Source organism: Protopterus annectens, chromosome 3.part1 (assembly GCF_019279795.1).
Source record: "Protopterus annectens isolate FY-2018-M chromosome 3.part1, PAN1.0, whole genome shotgun sequence".
Lineage (NCBI taxonomy): Eukaryota > Metazoa > Chordata > Ceratodontiformes > Protopteridae > Protopterus > Protopterus annectens.
Window position 1 is genome coordinate 1,269,744,573 of NC_056732.1, and position 27,544 is coordinate 1,269,772,116.

Genomic DNA, 27,544 nt, shown 5'->3' on the forward strand with positions numbered 1-27,544 from the left:
GCAAGATTCCGGATGGTCACGCTTCAGTCCATTCTGCCTTTTCTGTGCAAGGACAACTGGATGTGCTTGATAGACCTTCAGGACGCATACTATCACATAAAGATACACAGACGCTCCAGGAGGTTTCTCCGCTTTCGGCTAGGGACCAGTCATTACCAATTCAGAGCCCTGCCCTTTGGCCTCACTTCAGCCCCCAGAGTGTTTACCAAATGCATGGCAGTGGTCACAGCTCATCTGAGACGTCAAGGATTCCAGGTGTTTCCTTATTTAGACGACTGGCTCCTCTCTGCCACCACCAAGCATCAGCTTCTTCAGAGCAGAAACTACACTCTGCAGCTTTGCAAAAAGTTGGGGATATCGGTGAATTTCGAAAAATCTTCTCTGCTGCCTTGCCAATCTATCACCTTTATAGGCACAGAATTAAACACCGTCAGTATGTTAGCCAGACTAACAGATCAGAGAATTCTGGACATCCAAAAATACGTTCGGATCTTATTGCAGAGCAGCAAAGTCAAAGCCAGATTGGTTCTGAAGGTTCTAGGTCTTATGGCTGCGGCCATTGTACTTCTACCATTAGCTCGCTTCCACATGCGTCTTCTGCAGTGGATGTTTTTCACTCAGTGGTCGTTGCAGAACCTTCCCATAAGGCACGAAATCTTGGTTACACAATCGTGCAGGACTCATCTAACCTGGTGGATATCTTCCCCTCTTCTTCATCAGGGCCGACCATTTGTTCCCCCTCCTCCGGTTGCCACAGTCACTACGGATGCCTCTCTGATCGGGTGGGGGGGGGCATTATCAGGGCAGGATGGTCCACGGGACTTGGCAACCCATAGAATACCATCTGCACATAAATGTCCTGGAGATGAGAGCGGTGCTTTTAACGTTGCAAGCCCTCAACGACTTTCTTCCCACGGGGACTATAGCAGTTCAAATGGACAACATGTCTGTGGTCTGGTACATCAACAAGCAGGGCAGGACCAGGTCCTATCCCTTGTGTCGAGAAGCTCTCAGACTTTGGCAATGGGCAATCTCCTCTCATCGGTTTCTGATAGCAACGCACATCCCCGGCAGGTCCAACCTCTTAGCGGACAGACTGAGCAGAGCCATTCTCATGCCTCACGAGTGGTCTCTCAATCAATTGGTAGTGGACGAGATATTTCGGAAGTGAGGCACCCCTTGTTGCGACCTTTTTGCTACACCCCAAAACAACAAATGCCCGGACTTCTTTACTTTCTTTCCCCTACCAGGCCAACCCCTGAGAGACTCTCTAACCCAGGATTGGCCCCGGGGACTTCTGTACGCCTTTCCTCCTTTCCCCTTAATACCACAGGTTATTCAGAAAGCTACCGTTTTGAGAGCCAAGTTGATTCTCATTGCCCCTTACTGGCCTCGACAAATTTGGTTTCCGACCCTACATCGTCACCTCCTGGTGCAGCCTTGGCATCTGGACCCAGTTCCGGATCTTCTGATCCACCAATCGGGTCAACAGCACCGGGCCATTCGTTCTCTCAACCTCACTGCTTGGTTGCTCCACTTCCTTCCCTAGCCAGGCTTCCTATGATCTCTGATCCTGTCAGAGATATCTTAATAGCTTCATTGAAGTCGTCCACCAGAACGGTTTATGCTAGCAAGTGGCGACGTTTTTCCCTATGGGCAAATTCCAGGCACATTGATCCTTTTACTGCACCTGTGCATTCTGTTTTAGATTTTCTGGATGAAGTTTTTCAGTCAGGATCTTCTTCATCAACAGTTAAAGTTCAACTGGCGGCAATTTCCAAATATCATGTTGGCTTGCAAGATCATAACATTATGTCGCATAGACTATGCAAAGCTTTTCTGAGAGGAGTTTTTCTCCTAAAGCCTCCAATAAAACATCCTCCTCCACAATGGGATCTGAATTTGATGTTAGCATCCTTGATTTTACCCCCCTTTGAACCGTCTGCTTCATGCTCCTTAAAGTTACTGACCTGGAAAACAATATTCTTACTGGCTGTCACTTCAGCAAGGAGGGTATCCGAAATTCAAGCTCTCTGCATCCGTTCCCCTTACTTGGTTTTTCACAAGGACAGGGTATCCTTGAGAACAAATCCATCTTTTCTGCCCAAAGTTGTTTCTCAAACTAATATTAATCAATCCATCGATCTACCGTTTTTTTTCCCAAATTATTCTGACAGAGCTGAACAAAAACTTCATTTTTTGGATGTCCATCGTCAGCTCAGATATTATTTGCATAGAACTAAACAATTCAGGAAATCAGATCAATTATTTGTCTCCTATGCAGAAAATAGGAAAGGTCTCCCAGTATCAAAAGTGACCTTATCCAGATGGTTGTCTTCCGCCATTTCTTATGTGTATTCGCTCAGAGGCAAGCAACTACCCTCAAAACCGAAGGCACACTCAACCAGGAGCCTATCCACTTCTACAGCCTTTCAGGATAGGCTACCCATTGATACCATTTGTGCAGCAGCTACTTGGGCCACTCCTCATACCTTTGTCTCATTACAAATTAGATTTGGCCTCCAGGGACAGAGCCAGTTTTGGTTCCACAGTATTCAAGAGTCTGTTCCATTGAGCCACCCGGGATACAGGTGCTAGGGACGCTGTCCCATCCAGCAAGAATGAAGGCGAGATTGACAACTTAACATTTAGAAGTTATGTACCTACCATAACGTTCCATGTTAGTTGTCTTCTCTCGCCTTCTTTCTTGCGTCCCTCCCTCCTTCCCCCTGGCCTGGACAGATCTTGAAGAGTTTCTCTGTATCAGATTCACTCTCCTTAGTTCTTTAGAGAGTCTATCTTTAGAACTTTTTGCCTAGTTCTGCTAGGCTAGTTTTTGCTCTTCCTTTGGGATTAGTATTATTGGCAGGGTTATTTAGCTACCAAACGAGATCTGAGGTAGTCTCGCCTTGCATCATGGGATATAGGGTTGCCTCGAGCTGGTAAAAGGAGTTCTCAAGCTAAGCAGTGCAGTCGGAGCCGAGGATCGGCTCCGAACCCATCCAGCAAGAAAGAAGGCGAGAGAAGACAACTAACATGGAACGTTATGGTAGGTACATAACTTCTAATTTTCCAAGATTTGATCTCCTTTTACAAATTTCATATTATTAATGCTGCATTTTTTTCTGAATTTTAAATTTTATGTGATTAAGGATGGAGATGACAACTTTGAGTTACCACTGGAGGCCATAGTCACAAATGCACTTCTTTCACCAGGTAAGGATTTTACTCTCCAGTCGTTTTGTGATTGTCTTTATGTAGACCAAGGTACTTGTCTATAACACAATTGTTGATTTAAAAGTAATGAAACAGTAGTAGTAGCTTATTTCTTGTCTGAGCACAGACAATGCCTTAAGCAGATTAATAAGGATTTATGAAGGAATGTGTATGTTACAAGCTCAGGAGCAAAAAATGAAAACTGACAAAGTGAAATGACAGCACTTGAAAAGTGCGATAGAGAGGTTCTTAACCTGATGTTTTCAATTTTGCTTCCAAATATTCAAAATATTCTTTTCAATTAGTTTTTTTTTTTTTTTTTGGGGGGGGGGGGTAGGGGGGTAGGATTACATGCAGAGAGTTCAGACGGTTGAATTACTATGATAATTTCACTGAGGGAACTGGTGACATTGTAGTATGTATGTTGAATTTTAAGACCATTCTTTTTGGTAGGGAGTGTGTTGGTTTCATCAAGGAGTGTATTGCTCTGAAGGTGGGGATATTTTTTTCCAGAACTTTAAGAACTGTGCTTTTGAATGAACTGACAATGTGATCAAGGAGAGAGGTTGCATTGAAGAGTACTGTTGCTAGTTTGATAGGATGTTATGGAATTGTACGTGACTTTTTCTGGTTGCTGGTTGTCTTATGATAAGAGAAAAAGCAAACTGTAGATGTATATGTTTACTTTGGCCATGTCAGTATGGCTTTCCTTTGTTTGAAACGTGACATTTCTTTGGAGATATGAGGCTAACTTATAATTTTTCATCCTACTGCACCATCCTTGCGTACCACTTTGCATGCATGTAAGCTTAGGGATATGCTTATAAGTTCAGGTGGCTACATTAGTTTACACTGAGACAAGGATACTGTATTTCACAGATGGCATCAGATTATTCTAAATATAAGTGATATATATAAGTTTGCCTGGTGCTGGAAACTGTCCAACATTTGTTTGTCAGACTGTACTACTTCTGCTAGGAAGGCAGCCATTGTCATTTTTAGGTGGTGTATGTGAGTGAGGACTGGAGCTATACTTGATGGCAGGCATGGCACCAGACTCTGAAACAGATGAAGGGAATGTGTAAGTTTTCCTGTGGGAAGTACCAGTTTGTGCATCATGGACTGCAGTCCTGCAGAAGTCCACTAATATGCATGTTGGTTTTAACTGAATGTAAATTGTATAGCCCTCATCTTTTTTTCAGACTTCTTTTATTAAATTATCACTTGTAACCTTGGCAAACTTAATTTATATAAAAGAAAACAAATCATATTAACATGTTGACAGTTACAAACATTATACACCGCCTATATTTTTTGTACAATATAATCAATGCACCATTACAGAAGTTGATCGATTCCTGCCTTACCTTAAATGGCATTCCTCCTCCAAAACATTTTTCTGCATGTATTGTTCCCACAGTTTCCATTTTTTTCTTTGTAATTTGCTCTTGCCCTTTTATAAAGATCACACTACCAGTGCTTTTATCTCTGTTATAATATTCACTATTTCAAATACAGCTGTTTTTTACTTTGATTTCCATTTTTTAGTAATTGCTTTTTTGGCAGCTACCAGAATTAACTATGTCTAAGCAATCCAGATCCTGCATATCAGCTCAAAAAGTAATTTCCATAGCTACACCCATTTGCTTACCCAGTAGTTCTGACAGAGTACTTTGTTAAAACATATTTGCCAATGTCATACATGATAATTTAATAGTCTTACATTTATATAAATTACAAGTTATTTTATTTTATATTTGTTAACCGGGGTAGAATCCAGCTGGGCAAGTAGCCCGTTTTCAGTGGAGACCCGGGAGATAGGCTCCATAACAATAGTACAAAAAGATTATAAACAATTTTAAAAGATTTACAAACAATATACAAAAAGTTTAACAGTTGCCATCAATCACAATTTACAAAAAGGGAATGTAAAAACAGAAAACATTACATTTCCTAAGCCTTACTGCAGACAGTAATACGAAACTCATTATATATATAACTAAAATAAACCATTGTGGCATTTTCATTTGGTAGAGGTAAGATAAGGAGAAGATAGCAGAAAATAAATATTTGATTGATGGCATGAGAAACTAACCAGGAGTATTACAGGAGCATAGCCATTGTTGAGTAAAGTATTCCTTTAGCAGCTGTTTGAAGCTATGACTATCTGTGTTTTCTTAGATATTCTGGGGTAATAGGTTCCTCTGTTTGGCTACTTTGAAGGAGAAGAGAGTCAGAGTCACCAAAGTAATTATGGGACTTTGTTATGTTAAGTGTAAGATTACCAGATGATCTAAGGGTCCTGGGACTGGTATTTAGTTGCATTAGGTTGGAGCGTGCAGGGCATTTTTCAGGTTTGTGGGCAGTGGTGAGCTGACTGAGCGATAACAGATTGGCAAATTCAAGCCAGTGTAGTTTTTGAAGAGCAAGATCATGATGGATCCTGTTGGGTATATTGGCAGCAAATTTTGCTGTTTTATTATAGCAGAAATCACATAAATGTAAACCAGACGTGCAGGTTAGTGAAAAGTTGAGAACAGTAGAGGAGACTAGATAGGAGGTGGGATCTGGCTGTGGCTAGTCTGCCATTTTAAGTGAGGTAAGGTTTGGCCCTGTATAGTGCACCAAGTTTGATGTGAATTTTTTAAATTGTGAGTGATATGTGTTTATCGAATGTTAGGTTGTCTATTGTGACACCAAGTAGTTTTGTTTGGTTAACTGGTTCTATTATAATGCCATTAGCAGTTCTCCACTCTGCTGAAATGAAGCCTGTACTTAAGCTGTGGTTGAATAGGGTGCTCAGCGGTGAAGCCAGTTCTTACTAGAGATGGTGCAGAATACATCCTGGGATACTGTCAAGTTTCATGGAAGCTGTTTTCTTTGCCTTGTATAGGACCTGTAACATTTGATCTACAGTGATGTGAGGTGCGGGACAAGTATCAGGGCAGTTTGCTTTGAACCATTTATGCTAGCAGGTTGGCTAAGTCAACAGGATCAGTGTATGTCATACTGTTAACTACTGATTCAGAACACACCTGGGCTTTGCCACAGAGGTTCCTGATGTAATTGAAGACTTTATGGTTTCCCTTTGTTATGGAGGCTAGTTTTGATTCATAATTGGCCTTGGAGGTTTTCACTAGTGATCTAATTTGCTTGTTGAGGCTAAGGAGGGATGTTTTTCCAATTTGGAATTTGTTCCTTTTTACCCTTGGACAGCAGTTTCTTCCTTTTGTTGTAAAGCCTGTTGATAGAGGATGTCCACCAAACAGGTTTGTGTTTTTTCTTGAGGAGCAGATTTTAGTTCTATTGGGTATGGCTGAGTCCATGCAGTTGTACAGGTGCTTGTGTACTGCATTGGTGTACTGATGTTCATTGTGCTATGCTGCTGCAGTCATCACACTTGGGTTATCCTGCCGTCAGGCAGTCCGGCCCGAATTCCAAAGCCTTGGTCCGGCGTCGGTTGTCGTCGCTTCTTCCCTGACGTCAGTGCGGCAGGGGTATAAAAGAGGCAGCCAACGCCATTTTCTTCAGTCTTTCTTGCCACACGGTGCCCGAAGCAGAAGCAGTTCGCAAGTGCCGGTCGGCCAGCTCTTGAGATTTTCAAACAGATTTTCAGCCGAATTCTTCTATAAAGCTAAGTACCCCGTTGGGGGAACTTTTCTTGCTTCAGACCGATGTCAGACAAAGTTAATAATTGTATTTCATGTGGGAAGCAAATACCTCATAAGGATTTTCATTCTTATTGTATTCCTTGCCTAGGCCCAGACCACGATGTTTCTGGTTGTCGGTTTTGCGCTAGGATCAATAAACGCACTATTAAGCGTCGGGCTGATACCGCCCGACATTATTTTGGCAGAAAATTCAACTACATCATGTCTTCGGAACCTCCGACAACTGCTATGTTTAAAAAACGCAAGGACAAAGACCGGCAGCCTAGGCCTAGACCAGATACCGAGGTCTCGGTATTCAGTGAGGCGCCTACGCAGCCCCTGACTACCGCAGATTTAGAAAATATGACTACCTCTCAGTCAGAATCTACCGGGCCACTGGAGCTGGTTACTCCTTAACTCGCGGACGCCAGCCCTGACGGTGATCCGGAGACTATGGACAGGCCTTCGGTTTCAGAAGGCGTCTTTAAACCGATGACTCTCTCTGTTAAGTCATATGCTAAGCTTCCAAAGGTGAAGAAACCGGGTCCACAGACTCTCACACAGGCCCCTATGCCTCAAAAACAGATGCTCAAAAAGGGTTCTCAGCCCCCTCCTGACAAAAGGCCTAGAGTGGACGAAAATTTGCCTCCTCCTGACCAGGAATCAATTTCCTCAGCAGTCTCTGAGGAACAGGATTACCCCTTCCCTCTCTATGAAGATTCAGATGCTGAGGAGTCTATTCCCTCTGTTTCCCCACCTGAAGACTTCTCTTTTGGGGAAACCCTGCACACCATGAGAGAGCATTTCCACTGGGAAGGTCAAGATTACTCTGACTCCAAGAAAAGACTCAGTGAGTTTCTCCTTCTTCCTCAGCATAGACCCCTAGCTATTCCTCCTGTTTTGGACATTCTGGATGATGTCTACACTGAATCCAGTCTAAATCCAGACTCCTTACCTCCTGCACCACCTAAACCAGACAGATACTACCGAGTCCCTGACTCTCACAAGTTTTTATATAAAATCCCTGCTGCAGACCCAGAAACAATTTCCCAGGATCCCAAAGGGGTAAAGGCCTCTACTACTAAGAATCCACTACCTGCGGAAAGAAATTCCAGGGCATTAGAAAGATGGGGGGGGGGGAGTGTATACCTCTGCCACTTTGGCCATGAGGGCATTAAACTGCCAATTCCACATGATTAAATGCCAGCAGTACTTGCTTACTCAGTTAAAACAGAAAATGATCCCTCAAACAGATCAACTAAATCTCAAAGGGATGCAAGATTTGTTGCATGCAGCAGAACAAGTGGGAAAACATACCTTGCAGTGTGGTTTTGATTCTTTGGAGGCCACATGTAGAGCAGCGGTCACAGGGTCTTTAATACGTAGACATGCTTGGCTAAAAGTGCAGACCTTACCAGAACATGTCAAAGCAAAGTTACTGGATGCTCCACTGCAAAAGGATGCATTATTTGGTGTCAAAGCAGAGGAAGTTTTAAAGAAAATGGAAGAAAAGGCAAAATCAATGCAAACAGTTAAAGATTTTTTACAGGTACAACCTCCTCGCTTCAGCAGAAACTGCCATCAAAAAACTGGTCCTTTCCTGCTTCAGACAGACCCCAAAGGGGCAGGTACAAATGCCCTAGGGGCAGAGGCCAGGCACAAGGTACCTTCAGGCCTAGACAATGGCAAACAACAACTCAAAGAGGGAGAGACGACAGATCTCAACCCTTCAGAAAACAAACTCAATGACTTTCCTCTTCTCCTGCCAAGCAAAATTGCCCAGGCAGCACCTCTAGGAGGAAAACTGGCTCTTGTTCCACAAAATTCGCACATCATCACAAAGGACAAATGGGTCCTGGATATTATTACCCGAGGCTACAGATTTCATTTTCACACCTTACCACGGATGAGAGGCATGCTAAATCTGCCAACAAACCAATGGGCAGAGGCACAAAAGCAAATTTCAGCTCTCATGAACATGAAAGCAATTCAGAAGGTACCTGCAAAAGAGCAAGGTCAAGGATTTTACTCAAGACTGTTTCTAGTACCAAGAAAGGACAAAGCCTGGAGACCCATCTTAGACCTTTCAATTCTAAGCACGTACCTGGACATACCCAAATTAAAAATGCTCACTCTACAGCAGCTTCTTCCCATGCTGGGCAAGGAGTCTTGGCTGGGCATACCTGCATGTCCCTATCAGACAAGATTGCAGAAGATACCTCAGATTTTTGGCAGGCACAACGCATTATCAATTCTCTGCATTGCCCTTTGGCTTATCTACTGCACCCAGCGTATTCGCAAAATGCCTGGCATTAGTAATTGCATACTGCAGACAACGAGGAATACAAATTTACCCATATCTGGATGACTGCCTGATCCAAGCGGACAGTAAAGACATCCTACTGCAGCATCTGGCATTTGTAACAAAGTTGCTAAGTTGCCTAGGGTACACTGTAAACAAAAAGAAGTCAAAACTAATACCCTCACAAGAAATAATTTTCCTGGGTGCCAGCTTGAATACAATGACCCAGATGGCTTACCTCACACTAGGCAAGCAAAAACAACTGGCTCAGTACTTTAAAAAGATGGCAACTTCCATCCAGCTCACTGCAAGGAAATTCCTGCAGGCATTGGGGTACACGGCATCCTGCATTCAACTAATTGCATATGCAAAGCTGCATATGAGAAAACTACAATGGTACCTAAAAAGTGTATGGTCCCAACACAGACACAGCCTTGAAGCAAGTATAACTCTCATTCCCTGCCTTCAGAAAGAGTTTCTATGGTGGGCTCAAGCTTACCAAGCGAACAAGGGTCTTCCTTTTGTCTTACCTCCAGCAAACCAAACCTTGGCAACAGATTCATCAGACTATGCCTGGGGTGCACACATGGCAGGGCAATGCATACAGGGCAAATGGACTGCAAACCAAAGGCAACTACACATCAATCAAAAGGAGATGCTAGCTGTAAAAAATGCACTAACAGCCTTCAAGGACCTCTTGCATCCAGGACAACTTCTAATAAGGACGGACAACACCACAGTTATGTGGTACATAAACAAGCAAGGAGGAACACACTCCTACCCACTACACAGACAGGTAATGGCCTTGTGGAACACAGCATTAACTTACTAAGTACAACTGCAAGCACAATTCCTGCCAGGAAAGGAAAACATTTTGGCAGACGAATTAAGCAGAAATTTGACAGACCCTCACGAGTGGAGACGACATCCACAAGTATTCTCAGTGATAATTCAAAGATGGGGACCACCAGACATATATTTGTTTGCCTCAACCAACAATTGCCAGCTACAAAAATTTTGCACAAGGACTTATCCCCTGGCCTGGAAAGTGGATGCCCTATCATTCAGTTGGACAGCACTGTCAGTCTATGCCTTCCCACCTCTGCTTCTACTGACCAAGGTATTACTGAAAGTCAGATCAGAGAGACCGCAGATGATCCTCATTGCTCCGGACTGGCCACGTCAGCTTGACTCGCAGCCCTCCATGGATCTTGCCTCAATTCCCTCTGCTGTTAACCCAACAAAACTCTCAGATCCTTCACAGTCAACTAAGGACCTTAAATCTAGCTGCATGGAAAATAACCTTAAATTATCAAACAACACTTCTCTCAAAGGACGTCCAGAATGTCATTCTTGAGTCCAGGAGGCCCAGCACCAGAAAAACTTACTCAGACAAATGGAAAAGATTTTGTGTATGGAGCCAGGCCAGAAGCCTAAATCCTGGCATCCCAAATATTCCGCACATACTCCAATACCTAACTGAGATGCTACACAAAGCCCTTTCTTTCTCATCTATAAAGATCCATGCTTCAGCCATTTCAGCTCAATATGATACAGTTCCTCCCATTTTCTCTCATCCTTTGCTAAAGCAGTTTGTCAGAGGAGCAGAAAATATAAGACGCCCCAGAAAACCACCAACTCCAACTTGGGACCTAAATTTTGTACTGGAAAAGTTAACACTTCCCCCTTTTGAACCAGCTTTTTCAGCAGAGCTTCAATACTTGTCATGGAAAACAGCCCTGCTGCTGGCTATCACCTCAGCATGCAGAGTCTCAGAACTGCAGGCACTTATGGCAGTGGAACCTTTCATCATTTTTCATCAGGACAGAGTATCTTTACGCACCAACCCTTCCTTCATGCCAAAGGTAGTATCCAGTGTGGCTCTCAATCAGACCATACACTTGCCCACCTTCTATCCAAATCCACAGAAATAAAGGAGAAAGACTCCTTCACTCTCTGGACATTCACAGACAGTTACGTTACTATTTGGACAAGACAAAGGCCTTCAAAAAATCTGACCAACTCCTTGTATCCTATGCACCAGGTTCAGAAGGAAAGGCTATTTCAAAACAGACCATCTCCAAATGAATAGCACATTGTATCCGCTTTTGCTACTCACACCATGGGAAAGCAGTGCCTGCTAATATTAGGTCTCACTCTACCAGGGCTACAGCAACCTCAGCAGCCTTCCTCCGAGGTGTCCCAACAAAGGACATTCTGGAGGCAGCTACCTGGAGTTCAGTGCACACCTTCACCAAGCATTATCACCTTCCTCTGTACTCAAAAACCAGAGCTGGGTTTGACACTGCAGTTCTGCAGAGCATCTTAGCTGCACCTAACCCAGTTTAGCTCCTACCACCCAACCATAGCTTTGGGACTCTACCCAAGTGTGATGACTGCAGCAGCATAGCACGATGAACATAGTACAGTTTTGTACCTAAAATAAATGTAGATGTTCAAGTGGTTCTGCTGCAGTCCAGCTTACCCTCCCTCCATCCCCTCTACCTAACAAGGCTTTTCTTATACCTCCATGTACATCAACCTTTGGGATGCATGTCTGTATGGTGTATTTGCTTACAATTAGTACTATTGTTTTTCACTAAGGTATGTTTTGCAAGCATCTCATTTTGCCTTCTTAGTTTGGGGCACCTGCCATCTGGGGCAAGAAAAACTGAAGAAAATGTCGTCCGCTGCCTCTTTTATACCCCTGCCGCATTGACGTCAGCGAAGAAGCGATGACGACCGACGCCGGACCAAGGCTTTGAAATTCGGGCCGACTGCGGGACTGCCTGATGGCAGGATAACCCAAGTGTGATGACTGTAGCAACATAACCACTCGAACATCTACATTTATGGTAGGTACAAAACTGTACTTTCAGCATAGTTGTCTGCTTCCTCTGAAGGGGCAGTGGTGTGAAGCTACAGATACCCTCCCTTAGGAGGTTGTAGTCCGCTTTTGAGAAGTTTGTTTACCTTGATTATGACTGGAGGAGTTGAGTGGGATATAAACTTCGAATGACACAGTCCAATGATCTGATCTCAGCAGGGAAGAACATACTATGGGAATGGTGCAGCGATCCCCCATATTAGTGAGAACTAAGTCCAGAGTGTTATCTCCCCTTCTGGTGGATTAGGCGAGCTGGTCTAGTGCATTAGAATTGATGAAGTTGGGAAATTACTGAGAGAGTGCATTAGTGCAAGAATAGTTCACCCAGTCTATGATGGGGTAGTTGAAGTCACAAAGGATCAGGGTGTTAGGGAGTACATCGATGGAGTCAACTAGATCCAGGTAAGAGGAGTGGGTGTCCTGAGTCATGGAGAGGGGTCTATAGCTAGCTATAACTTGGATGGGTGTCTTGCCAACTGTCAGTTTTCTCCTGGAGTATTTCTAGTGAGTCATGCTGGCAAACCAGTCTGGAAGTGTGCTTGTCCTTAATGAAGATAGAGACTCCACCACCCTTAGTCTTCCTGAACTAATTTTGGGGTTGGAATGTGTGGAATGAGGTATAGCCTGGTAAGGCAGGGGTGCTGTCCGCAGCCCTAAGCCAAGTTTCTGTGACCAGACAGACAGCATCTTCCAGTGCAAGGAGGGCCTCCAGTGAATCCATTTTCAGGTTAAGGCTCCTAGCGTTAAGCAGCATAACCTTTAATTTGCTTTTTGACAGATCTTTTATGTTGGAAGGTTTGTCTTTGGGATATTGCCTAAAAAAAGGCACAATGGTGAAGGCAAGAGCCTTCACCTGAATCCGGAAACCCAGTGGTGACAGGTGAAGGCCATCCCTGGCAAAGCATCGAGGCCTGTCAACCATGTTATCCCAGGCAGACAGATACTGGATCCCCTTGGAATGACACCAGAAACTAAGCCAGTTGTTGAAGTCATTTATATTTTTGTTGGTATTGTAGTATCCTTCTTGGTGAAGGTAGGATGCTGCTTAGGGCTAGGGTCATACCTGCCTGGAACACATACTCTGAGAGTTCAATCATGTCTGTCTTCATATAGTCCTGGGAGGTATGCTTTGCATAATAGTTTACAAATTATCCTTCCAGAGATCTATACATTTGCAGTTACTTTCCCTCATTACATTTGTGCACTTCTGTGATCTGTAGAATGCAGCCACAGGTTTAGAAATGTTTGATTGCTTTGGATGATTTTGCTCAAGTTTTACAGAATACAATTCTTTTTTCTAAGACATAGCTTCAGATTTGTCTTCAACTGTATATTCATCAAGATTATTGGCAATCACAAGATGTACTCCTCTCCAAAATGGTGCCATACTTAAGTGATTCCTTTTGATTGTCTTAGATGTCACTCCCTTGTATAAACAGCCAATATTTATTTATTTATTTGCAGTTTGTTAACCGGGAAAGTCCACTGGGCCATGCAGAGCCCATTTTCAGCGGAGGCCCGTGGATAAAAGCTCCTCACTACAGTCAAAAGAAGACAAATAAAAAGAAAACAAATTGAAAAATAAAATTTTGTACATTGGAAGTAAGACATTATTTAAGCAATATTGGATAACAAAGTTGTAATAACATTAGTGTAGTGTAAATACAGTTTTATACACTGGTAGTCTAGCATTATCTAAGAATATTGGACTGCAAAGTTGAGTGTATACTTAGCAGTTCAGTAGGATGGTGTAGAGAATTTATAGATTGTACACAGCATAGAAAGTGGGGGAGAGTATGTCATTAGAGAGGTATTCAAGTGGCCTGAATGCAGGAACAGTTCCAAGTGGAAGTTAGGTAAGAATGTAGAGAAGTTTTGAAGTGGGTAGGCTTTGGATTGTTCTGATAGCTAACAACAGAGCATTCCAGATCTTGGCTAAAGAGTAAGTGAAGAAAGAGAAGTTGGCCAGGTGGCAAGTTAGGTTTGTGAACCTGTCGAAGTTGCTGATTCTCAAATCTAAGAGGCCTATTTGGAAGGTAAAAAGTGAAGATAGAACTGAGGGCAGGACAATCAGAAGGTTTGAAGATAAGTTTGTGGGCAGTAATAAGTTGTAGATAGTTGAGGTAATTTGGAAGTTCCAGCAATTTTCATGAGAGAAGAACAGTGCAGTGATGGGAGAAGTTTTTTAGATTTTATTAAAACATGTCTTAAGCTTTGCTTTTATACTGGCTTGGAGCTTGGTAAATAGAGGGGTAACGTACATTAGGGAAGGAAGTAGGTAAGTGGAGGCAAGTGTTAGTTTGAAAAAGGGACTAAGGTGTTTTTTTGATTTGCTGCAGGTTAATATCAAGTTTTGTGCGGTTGACAATTTCTATTTGTTCTTTAGTTCAGGAGTAGATATTAAACATGGCTTTGTCTAACAGGGTTGATTTTTGAGGGGTGAAAAGTATGATCTTGGATTTATTAGGGTTAAGGGCTAGATGGTTTTCAAGCATCCAGAATTTGGTAGTGGTGAAGCCTGCTTGGGTTTTGAGTTAGAGTTCAGAGATAGTCAACTGTGCAGACTATGTTAATCATCTGTATATTGGAATAGGGCCCCATTAGTAATGGATGTGTGGAAGTTGTTAATGAAAATATTGAATAGGAGAGGGCCAAGTATGGAGCCTTGAGGGACTCCAGTAGATGTGTGAAGATAGGAAGTGATAGAGGTTTGCCATTTGACAGGTTGTTATCTGACTTTTAGATGGCTAGAGAACCAGTTGAGTGTGGCAGGGGAGAGTCCAAAGTTGGAGACTTGTGATAGTAACAAAGGGTGGGAAACTGTGTCAAATGCCTTTGAAATATTAAATTATATGGCAGGTACTATTTTCCCATTATCATCAGCTCTGTTAATAGCATCTAGGAAAGAAATAAGGGCAGTTGTAGTTCAGTGGCCAGGTGTGCACCCATGTTATGTGGGTGACAGGAGGTGGTTCTGAAGTAGCTAGGGCATAACCTGAAGGTGAATGCACTTTTCCAAGATCTTGAGAGAGGCGACAGGATTAGCGATAGGTCGAACGTTGGAGGTGTCATTCTTTTTGCTACCAATACTGAATGTAGATTTTGCAGCTTTATTCTGTAGATTTGTAAATTCTGGCATTATATTGTAATAGAATCTTGGATTTTGTGCATGACCTAAGACGATTGCTTCTGGATGACCTCTTGATTCTTTGGTTCTTACAAATCTCACTTTGTCCCCCTTCTGAAGAGTAGAAAGCAATTTGTGATTTCCATCTTTGAAGTGTTTTGGTTTGCTTGATTTATTTCACTAATTTTCTAACTTTACTTTTGTACTTGATATAACAGTTTAGTAGTGAATAACACACAAGTCTGCTGTTTATATGCATTTGATATTGTGGTAAGTCTTGTTCATTGAAGCGGTATATTTCAGCACAAGTGGGAGTCAGTTTTGTCATTGCTATTGCATTTCCTCTCGATAATTTTTACAGATGGTCTCATACTGTCTACTTGACCATTGTTCTGGGTGCACTGCTCTTAACATTAACTTGTGATTTTCTTGCAAACTTTCTGAACTCATAACTAGTAAATGTAATCCCATTGTCTGAGAATTAGGTACTGGAATTCAATAGCTAAATTCCTTTTTGATAGCCAAGATCTCCTTAGTATAATAATCCTACTTCAGCTCATTTTATCTTTTGATTATTTCCAAATATTTTGAGCAATAGATTACTCAGATCGGCTAATAGTTTTCACTGAATTGAAACAGGTCAGTTCTAACTTTGTTCCATGGCGATTCTGGTATTCTGTGTGGTAGTATTTTTTCCCTTAGAATTCTAATTGGAAAAATGTGATTGTATTGTTACAGTTTTACCCAGCTTTTCCTTTCTGCTTTGATATTTTTGGCCAATAAAGACCATTTCATTTCCTTTGCAATACCCAGGTATGATTAATGAGTTTAGTAACTGTTGGCTTGAATATGTAATTTTGTATATGCAGCTAATTTCATATGTGTTTGGCTATTTCACTCGTATAACCTTCTTCACTATTCAGCTGGTTTTGCATCCTTTCATTGTTATTTCCTTTTAAGTAGTAGCATCTCTTTGTCCTTTGTACATATTTAAGCTTGTGTCTCTTGTGGCAGAGGTAATTATGGAATAACTCATAAACCTTCTAAGTTTTCAGTGTCTTCTCTTCCTTTAAGATAAGCTCTGCTCAACACATCTGTATTCCACACTGACTTGCTCAGGTTATACTGAACTAAGTCATACTTGTGTTGGTTAAGCAACATTCTTTGCAATCTAGCATATGCTTTGTGTAATGGTTTTCTGAAAATAGTCTGCAAAGTTTTATGATCCCTCTTGCTAACTGTCTCATCTGTGTAGTATGCTACTGGTCTGTACTCTTGTTTTATTACATTTCAAAGCCTTTACTGACTACCATATACATAAAGTTCAACTGCTGTAGACATACCATAATACAGCAGCGTTGGTGCTTCACTCACAAGCTTCTTTAGTAACTCAGAATATTACTCCTGTTCCAGTGACCATTCCCGTTCTGGTTTGTGCTATAGAAGTGCCTTTAAAAGCATGACTATGTCTGAAATGTTCAGTATGAACTTACACAGGTATTGTGCCATTCCTAAAAATCTTATCAGTGCTTGACTAGTTTATGATTTCTTTATAAGTACCGTAGCTCTTACTTTCTTAGTATATGTCTTCATGCCATAATGCCCTCAGGCATTACAACAGGAACAAAAATTTCAAGCTAGCCACAAAAAATGGTAATTTACTCCAGGTCAGTTTCAGATCATGCTGTGTCAATTTGTTAAACAACTTGACCAAGCTGAAGTGGTTCTGTTGATTAGCTTCCTGTAGTAGAAATTCATTAGTTTTATTAACACCAACCAAACATTCCCCAATCCCTGCTGTGGCACTTTGAAAATACTTTAATGCAGACAAAGTATTGAAGGGTAATCTGAGGAATCTGTCTCTTCCAATGGTGTACTGAATGTACTTTGCTTCAAGCTTTTGTCATCAAGCTTAATCTGCCAGGACTATGGTTATCATCTAATAGAGAAAAAAGTTTGACATATGACATAGCTGACACAACCTCATAAACTGTCAGTAAAAGATAGTGCTCTAATTGAATCACTTTGTTCAGTTCTTGGGGGCCTGTAAAGATTCTGATGTTATCTTGATTTACAACTGTAACTATACTTTTACCCTAATCAGTAGGTTCTGATTGTTTATCACTTCTCTAGATTACCTTTTTTTTTATTTTAAGAGCTACTAATTACCCTTATTACTGGTACTATATCAGGAGATATTTTGACTTGGCATTCTCTTAGCAAACATCCTTTCCCAGTGAAAAGATGTGCATATCTTTGCAAAGTATTATAACTTGCATGTCATATCTCTGAAGTGTCTAGATTTTTGCCTTATACTTTTGGTGAGCCCTTTCTTATTTGCAATGGTGATGGACAAGTTGACAGACGAGATCAGACAGGAGTCCTCATGCACTATAATGTTGCAGATGACACTGTGATCTGTAGTGAGAGTAGGGAACAGGTGGAGGAGACCCTGGAGAGATGGAGATATGCTCTAGAGAGAAGAGGAATGAAGGTCAGCAGGACTAAGACAGAATATATGTGTGTGAATGAGAGGGAGGATAGAAGAATGGTGAGGATGCAAGGAGTAGAGGTGGCGAAGGTGGATGAGTTTAAATACTTGGGGTCAGTAGTTCAGAGTAATGGTGAGTGTGGAAGAGAGGTGAAGAAGAGAGTACAGGCAGGATGGAGTGGGTGGAGAAGAGTGTCAGGAGTGATTTGTGACAGACAAGTACCTGTAAGAGTGAAAGGGAAGGTCTACAAGAGGGTAGTGAGACCAGCTATGTTATATGGTTTGGAGACAGTGGCACTGACAAAAAGGCAGGAGTTTGAGCTGGATGTGGCAGAGTTAAAGATGTTAAGATTTGCACTGGGTGTGATGAGGGTGGACAGGATTAGGAATAAGTATATTAGAGGGTCAGCCCAGGTTGGAAGGTTTGGAGACAAAGCCAGAGAGGCAAGATTACGTTGGTTTGGACATGTGCTGAGGAGGGATGCTGAGTATATTGGGAAAAAGATGCTAAGGATGAAGCTGTCAGGTAAGAGGAAAAGAGGAAGGCCTAAGATAAGATTTGTGGATGTGGTGAGAGAGGACATGCAGGTGGTAGGTGTGACAGAGCAAGATGCAGAGGACAGGAAGAAATGGAAACAGGTGAACCACTGTGGCGACCCCTAACGGGAGCAGCTGAAAGAAGATGATGATGATGACTTTTGGTCTGTTCCTCATAAAATTTTTGGTTTTCTGGCAAATCTTTGAGGATTGAGGTTAGAAAATGGTGACAGACATTTCAGTTTCACACTTCATTCTCTTCCAAAAATAAATCATGCCAATGAAAAATCTGTTGCTCTGTCAACTCAGCATTTTACTCCTTACAACTTTACTTGTACATGTGCAAAAGAGGTCATTCATAGAGTATTTGGGCTGGAGTTCTGAGGGAAGGTATCATGTAATTTTAGGAAAGTCGCTTTATAAGAATACTGCAGGAGCACATCTACTTGAGGGGAGGGACCTTGTTTTACTTTTATGTAGTTCATAGAAGTAATCCAATAGTTTTATACAAACACATCCATTTTGGGGGTAGGTTTGTTCTTTTAATTGCCCTTTGTGCATTTCCTAGAAAATGAGTCAGTATTTGCAAATTTAAAGCAAACACATTACAGGAGCATATCTACATTGAGAAGGTCTTTATTCTATCATACATTTTCTTTTTAGCAGTCCAGCATTTTATACAAATGTGTTACTGGACCACATGCATGTTTGGAGGACTTTCTTTTTTGATGATTTTTCTGATAAATGAACTATTTTATCCAAACATAATGCAAAAACACATTAGTTTTGGGGGCATTGTTCCTTAGTATGCCATTGCCATCCAAAGTTATGCAGGTAAGGGTTATGAACCCTTTGGTGTTTTTGCCAGTTTTCTGGTCATATTGTCAGTATTTCAAACAATAATGTTTTACTTTCTAGCACACTTGTCCTTAAAGATATCTAGTTATTGTACTCTAGTAACAGAGCCTGATGATTATCAATTAAACCCCACACTTAGCAGTTACAGAATTTTCTACCCAGCTGAAAACCGCTTAAGCCATCTCAAATCACCTTACTAAGGAAGCCAGACAGGCTCTTGATGAAAATATTTTCATACCCATGTTAGAATATGCTCTCCCCGTCACCCCCCCCCCCACTAAAACTGTACATATAAGATGTGTTGTACAGGGATGTCAAGACAGTCCTACAGTATTAATGAAATGTGAATTTGGGAGAATGTAGAAGTTTGAAGTTGTGGTAATTTACAGTATCTGTGTGTAATAGGCATTGAATACTTTTCTGAAGTTGCTTACAAGGAAGTGGGATGTGAGCAAAGAAACTTTATTGCAAAGGAACTCAAAGTAGGTGAAAATTTAAAAGACTTGATGGTAACTGTCAGGAGACCTGTGAGTGGGGAGGAACAAGCACATGCCATGGAGAGAGCATATAATGCCCTACGGTAATGCAAGTGCCTTTATCAGCTATCTGGAGTGGTATCAGGGCCATTAAAGAGAAAACCCCAGTAGCTGTGTGTATGACAGCTTACACAGTCAGTTCTTACTCTTGGGGGGGGGGGGGGTAAATTGATCCATACTAAAAGTCTGATAACTAGCAGGCAGCAGGGGAAAAAAGCAAAGGCACGTGGATCTGTTTTTCCCCCTTAATCTATCAGAGGTCCTTTACTTTATGACCTATACAAAGGGCCATTATTTAAAAGATCTTCATAATAAGAAACCTCACTGTTAGTGGTAAATCAAGAATTAAAGGAGAATTTACTGTGAATTGCATGTGACCGAAGGGTGGCATGACAGTCAATTAAGGACTTGCAGGAAATTTACTCACTCGTGCCTTGGGAATCCAGTGATATGAATCAGTATTGTACAGCCTGTCCAATGTGTCAGTTCATCAAGCACCTTTTTTAAAACTGTATGAAAGGATACTTGTGTAAAACATGCAATGATCATCAGTATATTCTAACAGTCTGTGACTATGCTGCCACTTACCCAATGTAGTCCCCCTAAGATCTAAGAATTTTAAACATTTAACTTAGAACTTTGCAATATCTATACTCAGTGAGACTTGTGCATCTCAAACACATAGATTAAGGATCAAATATGATATTATAAAATTTACAAGAAATATACCAAATACTGGGAAATAAGTTAATGTTGACCTCCACTTACCATCCCTTCTCAGATGGCTAGCTGGAGATATTCAGACTGCCATTTCAGAAGCCAGCAAACATAGAGCGATATAACCGAGATGACCTTTTGTCATTTATGCTGTATGTTTATTGGGAGACACCCCCCTCAGTCCATTTACAGGTCTATGGAATAATTCCCAGGGCCTTCAGGGCTTAGTCTGAGAGGCATTGAAATGGAAGTTGGAAAGACTGAGTGGGTGCTCCTGAATAGATTTAGTAGTCCAGATCCAGAAGTGTGAGATGTGGGCTGCTGAAGTTACTGAGCCTGCCTAGGTCTACTAAAAGTGAAAGTATGATCAACAACTAAAAGCAAGACAAGTTCAGTTAGGCAGTAAAACATTTACACTACTAAAACTTGGAAATTAATTCCTTAATTAATAAAAATACGGTAGCAAATCATGAGTTTATTCACCCTCACTTCTAGAACATCTGCAGTAAAATATTGTAGCCTCCATTTCAGTTTGAACTCTAGACTCATTGACATTGTCCATATGAAATGTTGTAACACATGGGGGCCGCTTTACCCCATAAACATGAGCATTCTTCACATCCTAAGTCCAGAATGTCACTTGAATTTACTCAGTGGCACAAACGATTAATGCTGCCTTCACAATAGATGTGGAAAAATGTTGTGGTTACAAATAAGGTACAGAAAGTACTTAATTCTATGAACAATTTTTCAGACTTGCTTAATGGAGTTAATTTGGCAACCACTGTATTCATCTTAAGGATTGTGGTTTGTAGCCAGAGGGTGGGAAATATCCTCTGCGCAGCTGGAGATAGTGAAAAAAAAACTATAGAACTGTAGATTGAGATTAGGAAAGCATCCAGCAGTAAATGGCTGCACCTATAGTTTTATTTAAAAATTAAAAAAATGCAAAGTAATGACTTGTATTCCTCATGACAGTAAACAGTTTTGCAGAATATGATAGTTATCCCAGTCTAAGGTTTGATGCATTTTAGATAGGTTTGTTCTTTGTTTGCTTATTTATTTATCCTTGACTGGGTTAGTTTCACTAGGTGAGTAGCCTGTTTTCACCAGTCTTGTGTTGGTATTGATACAACTAGGGGAAATTTGTCCATTCCCAATCAGAACTTCCCCTAGTCTTTTCAAAAGATAACGTGGGATCTTTTACATCCTGCTGAACTACCACTTATTCAAAAAGATGGGAACTCAGTTTAATATCTCATACAAAGGATGCCAAAGAACTCTCCTTCCTGTTTCATCAGTGAATGCTAGTAGATACATTTAAACTGAGTGACAGCAATGCATCATGTTTAGAACTCTGAATTTTTATCAATTCTTTAAGAATTCTCTTTGGACGTTGTGGAGCCCTTGATACCTTTCAAAGACTAGCTGGTAAAGAGAATAGAGGTCTGTGTCTTAATGTAAAATGAAAAACTCATCACTTCATCAATTCTTTGACTTAGAACTTTGCAGAGGCTGATATTGCACTAAAAGTAAACTGACATTTTCTCTGTTAGAGTGATTTTTTAAGATGGGGGATTTCTGGTAGACAACAGGCAATTGGTACTAACAAACAGCAAAATCAAAGAATTCTAGTACATTCCACTATATTCAAGTCTCTAAGGTTAATGATTTCCTAAAGGTAAAATGCAGATGAAAGGATATGTGAAAAGTTTATTGAAGTAAAATAATTTGTATATAATCCTCCACCTACACTTTTCCAAAATATTTTCCCTTTACGTGAGTGCATCTAGTGTTCAAATAAGTGCAATATTAAATCAGAAATGTAGTAATTAAGAACATCCCATGTTTTATTAATAACTAGAGGTCACATGATAGAAGAACCCACTGTTAATTTCTAGAAAAAGGATTGGGCATCATATGGGATGTTGAAGTCCTTTGTTATTATCTATGGGAGCAAGAAATCCAGGTTTTAATAGTACAGCCCTTTAAAGCAGATGATGGTGCTAAAATAAATGCAGACCTAGAAAATAGTATCGGCTTCTACAAAACTGGCATCTTTCTGTAGTTTCCTTGTGCAAACAGGAAGTGTATGATTGGATTTTAGTCTTGAATCCCTACCTTTGGAGCAAGTAGGAGGGGAACATGGAAAAATACTGATCTTGTAAAGAAATTACCCCTAATTTTAATGCTGCTTATTTTTAAACAGGATTTCTGATCCCAGAACCAGAAGATATGTGAATTTAATAGCCAGCAGAAGACATTGTGTACTGGAACTGTAAATTTCAATGATTGATATTGCCTCAGGATCCTATTTAGAGTAGTCCAGGAGACACATTCCCAGATGTCTTTGTCTGTAATCTAATTCTCCAGAATGAAGCATCAACTTGTTTCTTAAAATCTGACAGCTTTTCAGATGCCCCTTTGCTATTGGAAGCTTATTTTAGGGCTTTGCAACTGTCTTTTTTTAAATTGCTATGATGTTTCTCTCTTAACTTGACTGTTTTTCTCATCTCTTTGTAATGGAAAACAAAACTGTTTTATACATCTTTACTAAAATTTCACTTACGACAGGGACACATACATATTAATAGAAAAGAAAACAAAACATATTAACATTTCCCATTTAAACTCATTATACATTACATCTTGTCTTTCCTTATAACAACTATGTTTTAGTGTAATGTTCCTGGGTTCCCTTGAGCCTCATTCATCCTTCTCCAGAACAATAGTGTGCATGCACTTTTCCCACAAATTCCATGTACTTCTATTGTTTCTTTCCTTTTCTAAATGTATGTTTTCCAGTTCTTTTAACCTTTTTACAATATTCGGTACTTATTATACAGTTTGTTTAAATTTTGATTTCCATTTCCTAGTAATTGCCTTTTTGGAAGCCAACAAAATTAAACTTAATAAGGTCTTACTATAGCTAGGCAATCCTGAGTCCCAGCTCAAATCATTGATTCTGACAGGGTACTCTGTATGGAATTTATTTAAATTTGATAACTCATTACACTCCCAAAAAACATGTTCTTAGTTACCCTTTTCTTCCCTATCACACCGCCAACATTAGCTATCTACTTGAGTAAAAATTTCAAGTCTGCTTGGGATATAAAAATACTTGTGATCACTTCTAAACAAAAATACCAAGCCTTCTGGATTTTGTTGCATACTTGGGAGCCATGCATATGCCCTCCCATTGTTCTGTAAATTGTTTTTCCAGTCCCTTCTCAAGCTTTTCTAACCTCCTCTGCTTCTTTTATTATCATGCAATGTTTTGATATGCCCTACTAATTATCTCTGTTTTGACCGCAGCTTCTATTCTACATTTGACTAAAATTCTACCAGAGCAGGTTTTTTACTTTAGGACTCCCCTGTCTCTTTTTCTTTCTTTACTCATGACTTGGTTCAGCAATACTTTTATATATATATATATATATATATATATATATATATATATATATATATATATTGGGACATGAATATGGATTAAAAAGGCTTCTGTTACAGCATGTTAAACATATATGGGAAGTTACTAAGCACTGTACTCTGATATCTATACTCTGATATCAGTCCCTGATAGGGTAGACAGTCTCTAACCTGCAGTCCAAACTTCTTCTTGGCTTCATCCACTGTATTACCTTGCCCTGTCTAGTTATTTGCTCCAATACCTTGGTTCCTTTGCCAGTTTCTCCAGTTAATTCCAGCCCCATCTCACCTGTTTTCTGTACCCCCCTACTTGTAGTCATCCCTATTGGCAAAATATCCTTTCTCCATTCACATATTGTCTTAGTTCTTAGAATACTTTCAGCTTTTTGAATATAATATTCTGTATGTTTTTTGTTATTCTCCTTAAGAATCTGCATCCAAAACCAAACTCTGTCCTTCTTTCCTGAGATCCCCTGCTTCACCATCAATCCTTTTTATTTTGGATTATAAAATTCTGCTTGTTATGTATACGAGCCTTAACTATTTAGCTCTAAAATATCACTTCAAATCAGCTAAAACTAAACCTCATTGTTCTATTGTGAGGATTAGCTTATCCCACTTAACTCATGCTCTCTTTCCCTCCCAGATAAATTCATTCAACTCTTTATTGTTCACAGCTTTTCCTCTGGTTGATAAAAAAAAATATTCCTTCCCTGTGTATAAAATGAATGAGACTAAAGAAATCTCACTGCTTGTATCTTACTATCCAAATCCATAAATAAGAGCTTCCATTTTCTCAGTTTTATATCATCTTTGTTTAGTAACTTCCCATATATTTTACTGCCGTAACAGAAGCCTTTTTAATCCATATTCATGTCTCAATATATATATATATATATATATATATATATATATATATATGTGAGTATTGCTGAACCAAGTCATGAGTAATTACACAATTTACAGCTATAACCTTTTTCATCAGTTTTATATCCTGAAAAGATCTGAAACTGTCTCAAAATATTCCACAACACTGGTATGTCCTTTTCTGGATTTATCAAGTAGAAAATAATATATTTTCCAAATAAAGCCAACTTTTTATTGATAAGCATATCTATGTATCCTTGAATTTGAGTCCCTTATTTTTTGCCATGTGGCTCTAAGTATAAAGTAGATACCAAAGGGGAAAGTGGACAGCCCTGCCTGGTTTATTATGGAAAACAAAACTGATACCAGTTGGTGCCTTCAGGGCCTCATCCTTAAGGCATTTAAATTCCTATATGAATAAATAATAAAATGAATAAACATAAAAATATTATCATCCCTTATAACAATCCTAGACCGCTTCGATCCTCTAACAAACTACAAATTCAGACTAGCAAAATTAATAACACAGCCAGTGATTCTCTCTTTGCAAACTCTGTAAGTAGATCCTGGAACTCACTTCCAGCTGATATTACCTTACTTTCCACCTTAGGTCAATTTAAAACTAGACCCAAACAACATTTGTCACTTAACTGGCTATGTCAATGTATCAAGCCTGGCTAACTCGAATGTGTAAAAATCTGTTAACCAGTTTACTGTGTAATTTAATTTAATCCTGACTTGTGCTCAGGACTAACTGTAACCTGTGGAACTTGTTTAACTTGCTTACTTATGTAATCTCTGTAAATAATCTGTTTGTAATATGTAATGCTGGTATTATGTAATGCTGTATCTGCTTACCCTTGGAGCTTTTCTCCCCGGGCCTCCGCTGAAAATGGACATGCATCCAGTCGGACTATCCCGGTCAACAAATGTAAAATAAATAAATAAAATAAATATACGAGAGCCCTTAATGGTTTGTAATTGATAAAATAGAATTTTAACACATAATCTTCCACTGTGTGATAAATATATAAATAAGGCAGCTTTCTTAGTGTGATAGTTTTGAATTGTCTCTAACCTATTGTTTTTATTTATCTCTGTATCCTTTGTTGACCAGGTTAGTCCAGTTATGTTAGTAGAATCTTTTAATAGGAGACACAAGGTAGTATTTATATTAACTAGGGGAAATTTAGTCAGGACACTGTGGGAAATTTCCATAGTCTATTTGATAACTGTTGTGGGTTGTTTTTCCTGATCTACCAGCAACTTATGCAATTTGGAACTCATTTTAATGAGCACTATGCTCAATAGTTGAAAATTAATCCAATCACCTGGGGTGGGAATAGAACCCACAGCCTACTGATTTTCTAGCATTGAAGGGGAGTGTGCTATCTGTTGAGCCACTGACACTGTACATATTTATATCCTTAGTAGAATGCATGCAAAACTCAAAACAACATTGTTCATAGGATCATAGGTTCACAGGTGTGTACTAGGCTAATGGCCCTGGGGCCTTTACAGGCTTAGCCCATAGAAGTGCCCTGGCATTGTGCCGCCTGTTGTTAGTTCCCAGTGCCTCTATGAGGTAGAGCCACTGGAGTGATCCCTGGAGTGAACTTTCTGTTTCCCATCCACTCATCAAGATTTCTCTTGAAAAGAGTTAGTGAGGTGCTCTGCTTAACATGTATGGGAAGTCTGTTCTATAGCATGGGCAGTCTCTGGGTTATGAACCTTTCCCTCCAGCATGTTCTGTTAATTGTGGTAATGAGGTTGAGGTCTCTGGATTGTGTGGTGTGGAGGGATTGGGATTTCTTTAAATGTAGGATTTCTAACAGAGCGTGTTTGGTCTAGTCATTTTATGGGCAGTGGGACCAGGACTTTTTCATGCCTAGAAGTTATTGTCCTTAGAAATGTCTAGGTGGTTCCAAAACATTCCAGATTATGGAATTTACTTTACATTAGTCTTGAAACAAGTCAGAATTAACTACTGCCCCTACGTTCCTGAACTAACTGCAGTTGTTTAGGATATCTTCACACATAGCTTATGAGTATGATTGATTTGGCAGTGCTAAATGCACAGCAGAGCACTTTTTACTGTTAAAGTTAATATGGCTGGCTGCAAGTTACCTATGTAAAATTTTGATCTAGACATTGTCTAATTTTTCTTAATCTTGCAGTGAAGTTACCATAGCAACCTTTTTTACATCTACACATTTCTATAGCCAACAGTATTTTACCACTGGCACTATCTTCGTGCAAATATTAGATGAATGATCCCAAAAACAGAGTTCGAGGCACTCTCCTATTTATCTGAAATAACATAGAAACACTGTGTTTTAACTTAACGCATGATTGCCTATCTCTTAACCATGATTGTATCCATTTTCAGGTAATACTATGACTCTTGAGGAACTATATTGATGGCCTTAGCTAAATCCACATAGGTGATGTTCACTGAAATGTTGTTATGCAAGGTTTCAGCTAACAAGGTATAAAAGCTAACCAAATTTATACAGCAAGTGTGTCCATGGCTAAACCCATGCTTATTAATATCCGTCATTTTTAGTATGTATAGTGGAATTAGTCTTAACAAAACTCACTTGACGTTTTTGATCAAAATACAGTCAACTTTGTGGCTCAATAATTTTCATGAGCTGTTAAGGCACATTTGTTAAATATTGGATGGAACTTGCCAGTTGTCAATTACCAGGGACATAACTTTCTAAGGGCAATACATGGAACCAGACTGTCTATAATTTGTAATAATAAAAAAAAATCTATTTAGCCCATCTGGACCTGCTACATAATTGGCTCTGTTTTTCCTGAGAGACTGTATCGCATAGTCTGCATTAATCACCTGACAAATTGATTGATATCAAATCCCACCATAACTAAGGAGGTTGGAGATGCCACTTGATTAGAGAAAA

At 40.1% G+C, this 27,544-nt stretch overlaps 1 protein-coding gene across 2 annotated transcripts in view; it reads left to right on the plus strand.

Moving 5' to 3' along the window:
* LOC122798413 (ubiquitin carboxyl-terminal hydrolase CYLD-like) overlaps window positions 1-27,544 on the plus strand; it is a 1,245,230-nt gene that overhangs the window by 333,423 nt on the left and 884,263 nt on the right. For both annotated transcript variants that reach the window (XM_044067332.1, XM_044067333.1), the window contains one exon: window positions 3,153-3,216. In XM_044067332.1, the coding sequence (XP_043923267.1) occupies window positions 3,153-3,216 (64 nt within the window). The remainder of the gene's footprint in view (window positions 1-3,152; window positions 3,217-27,544) is intronic.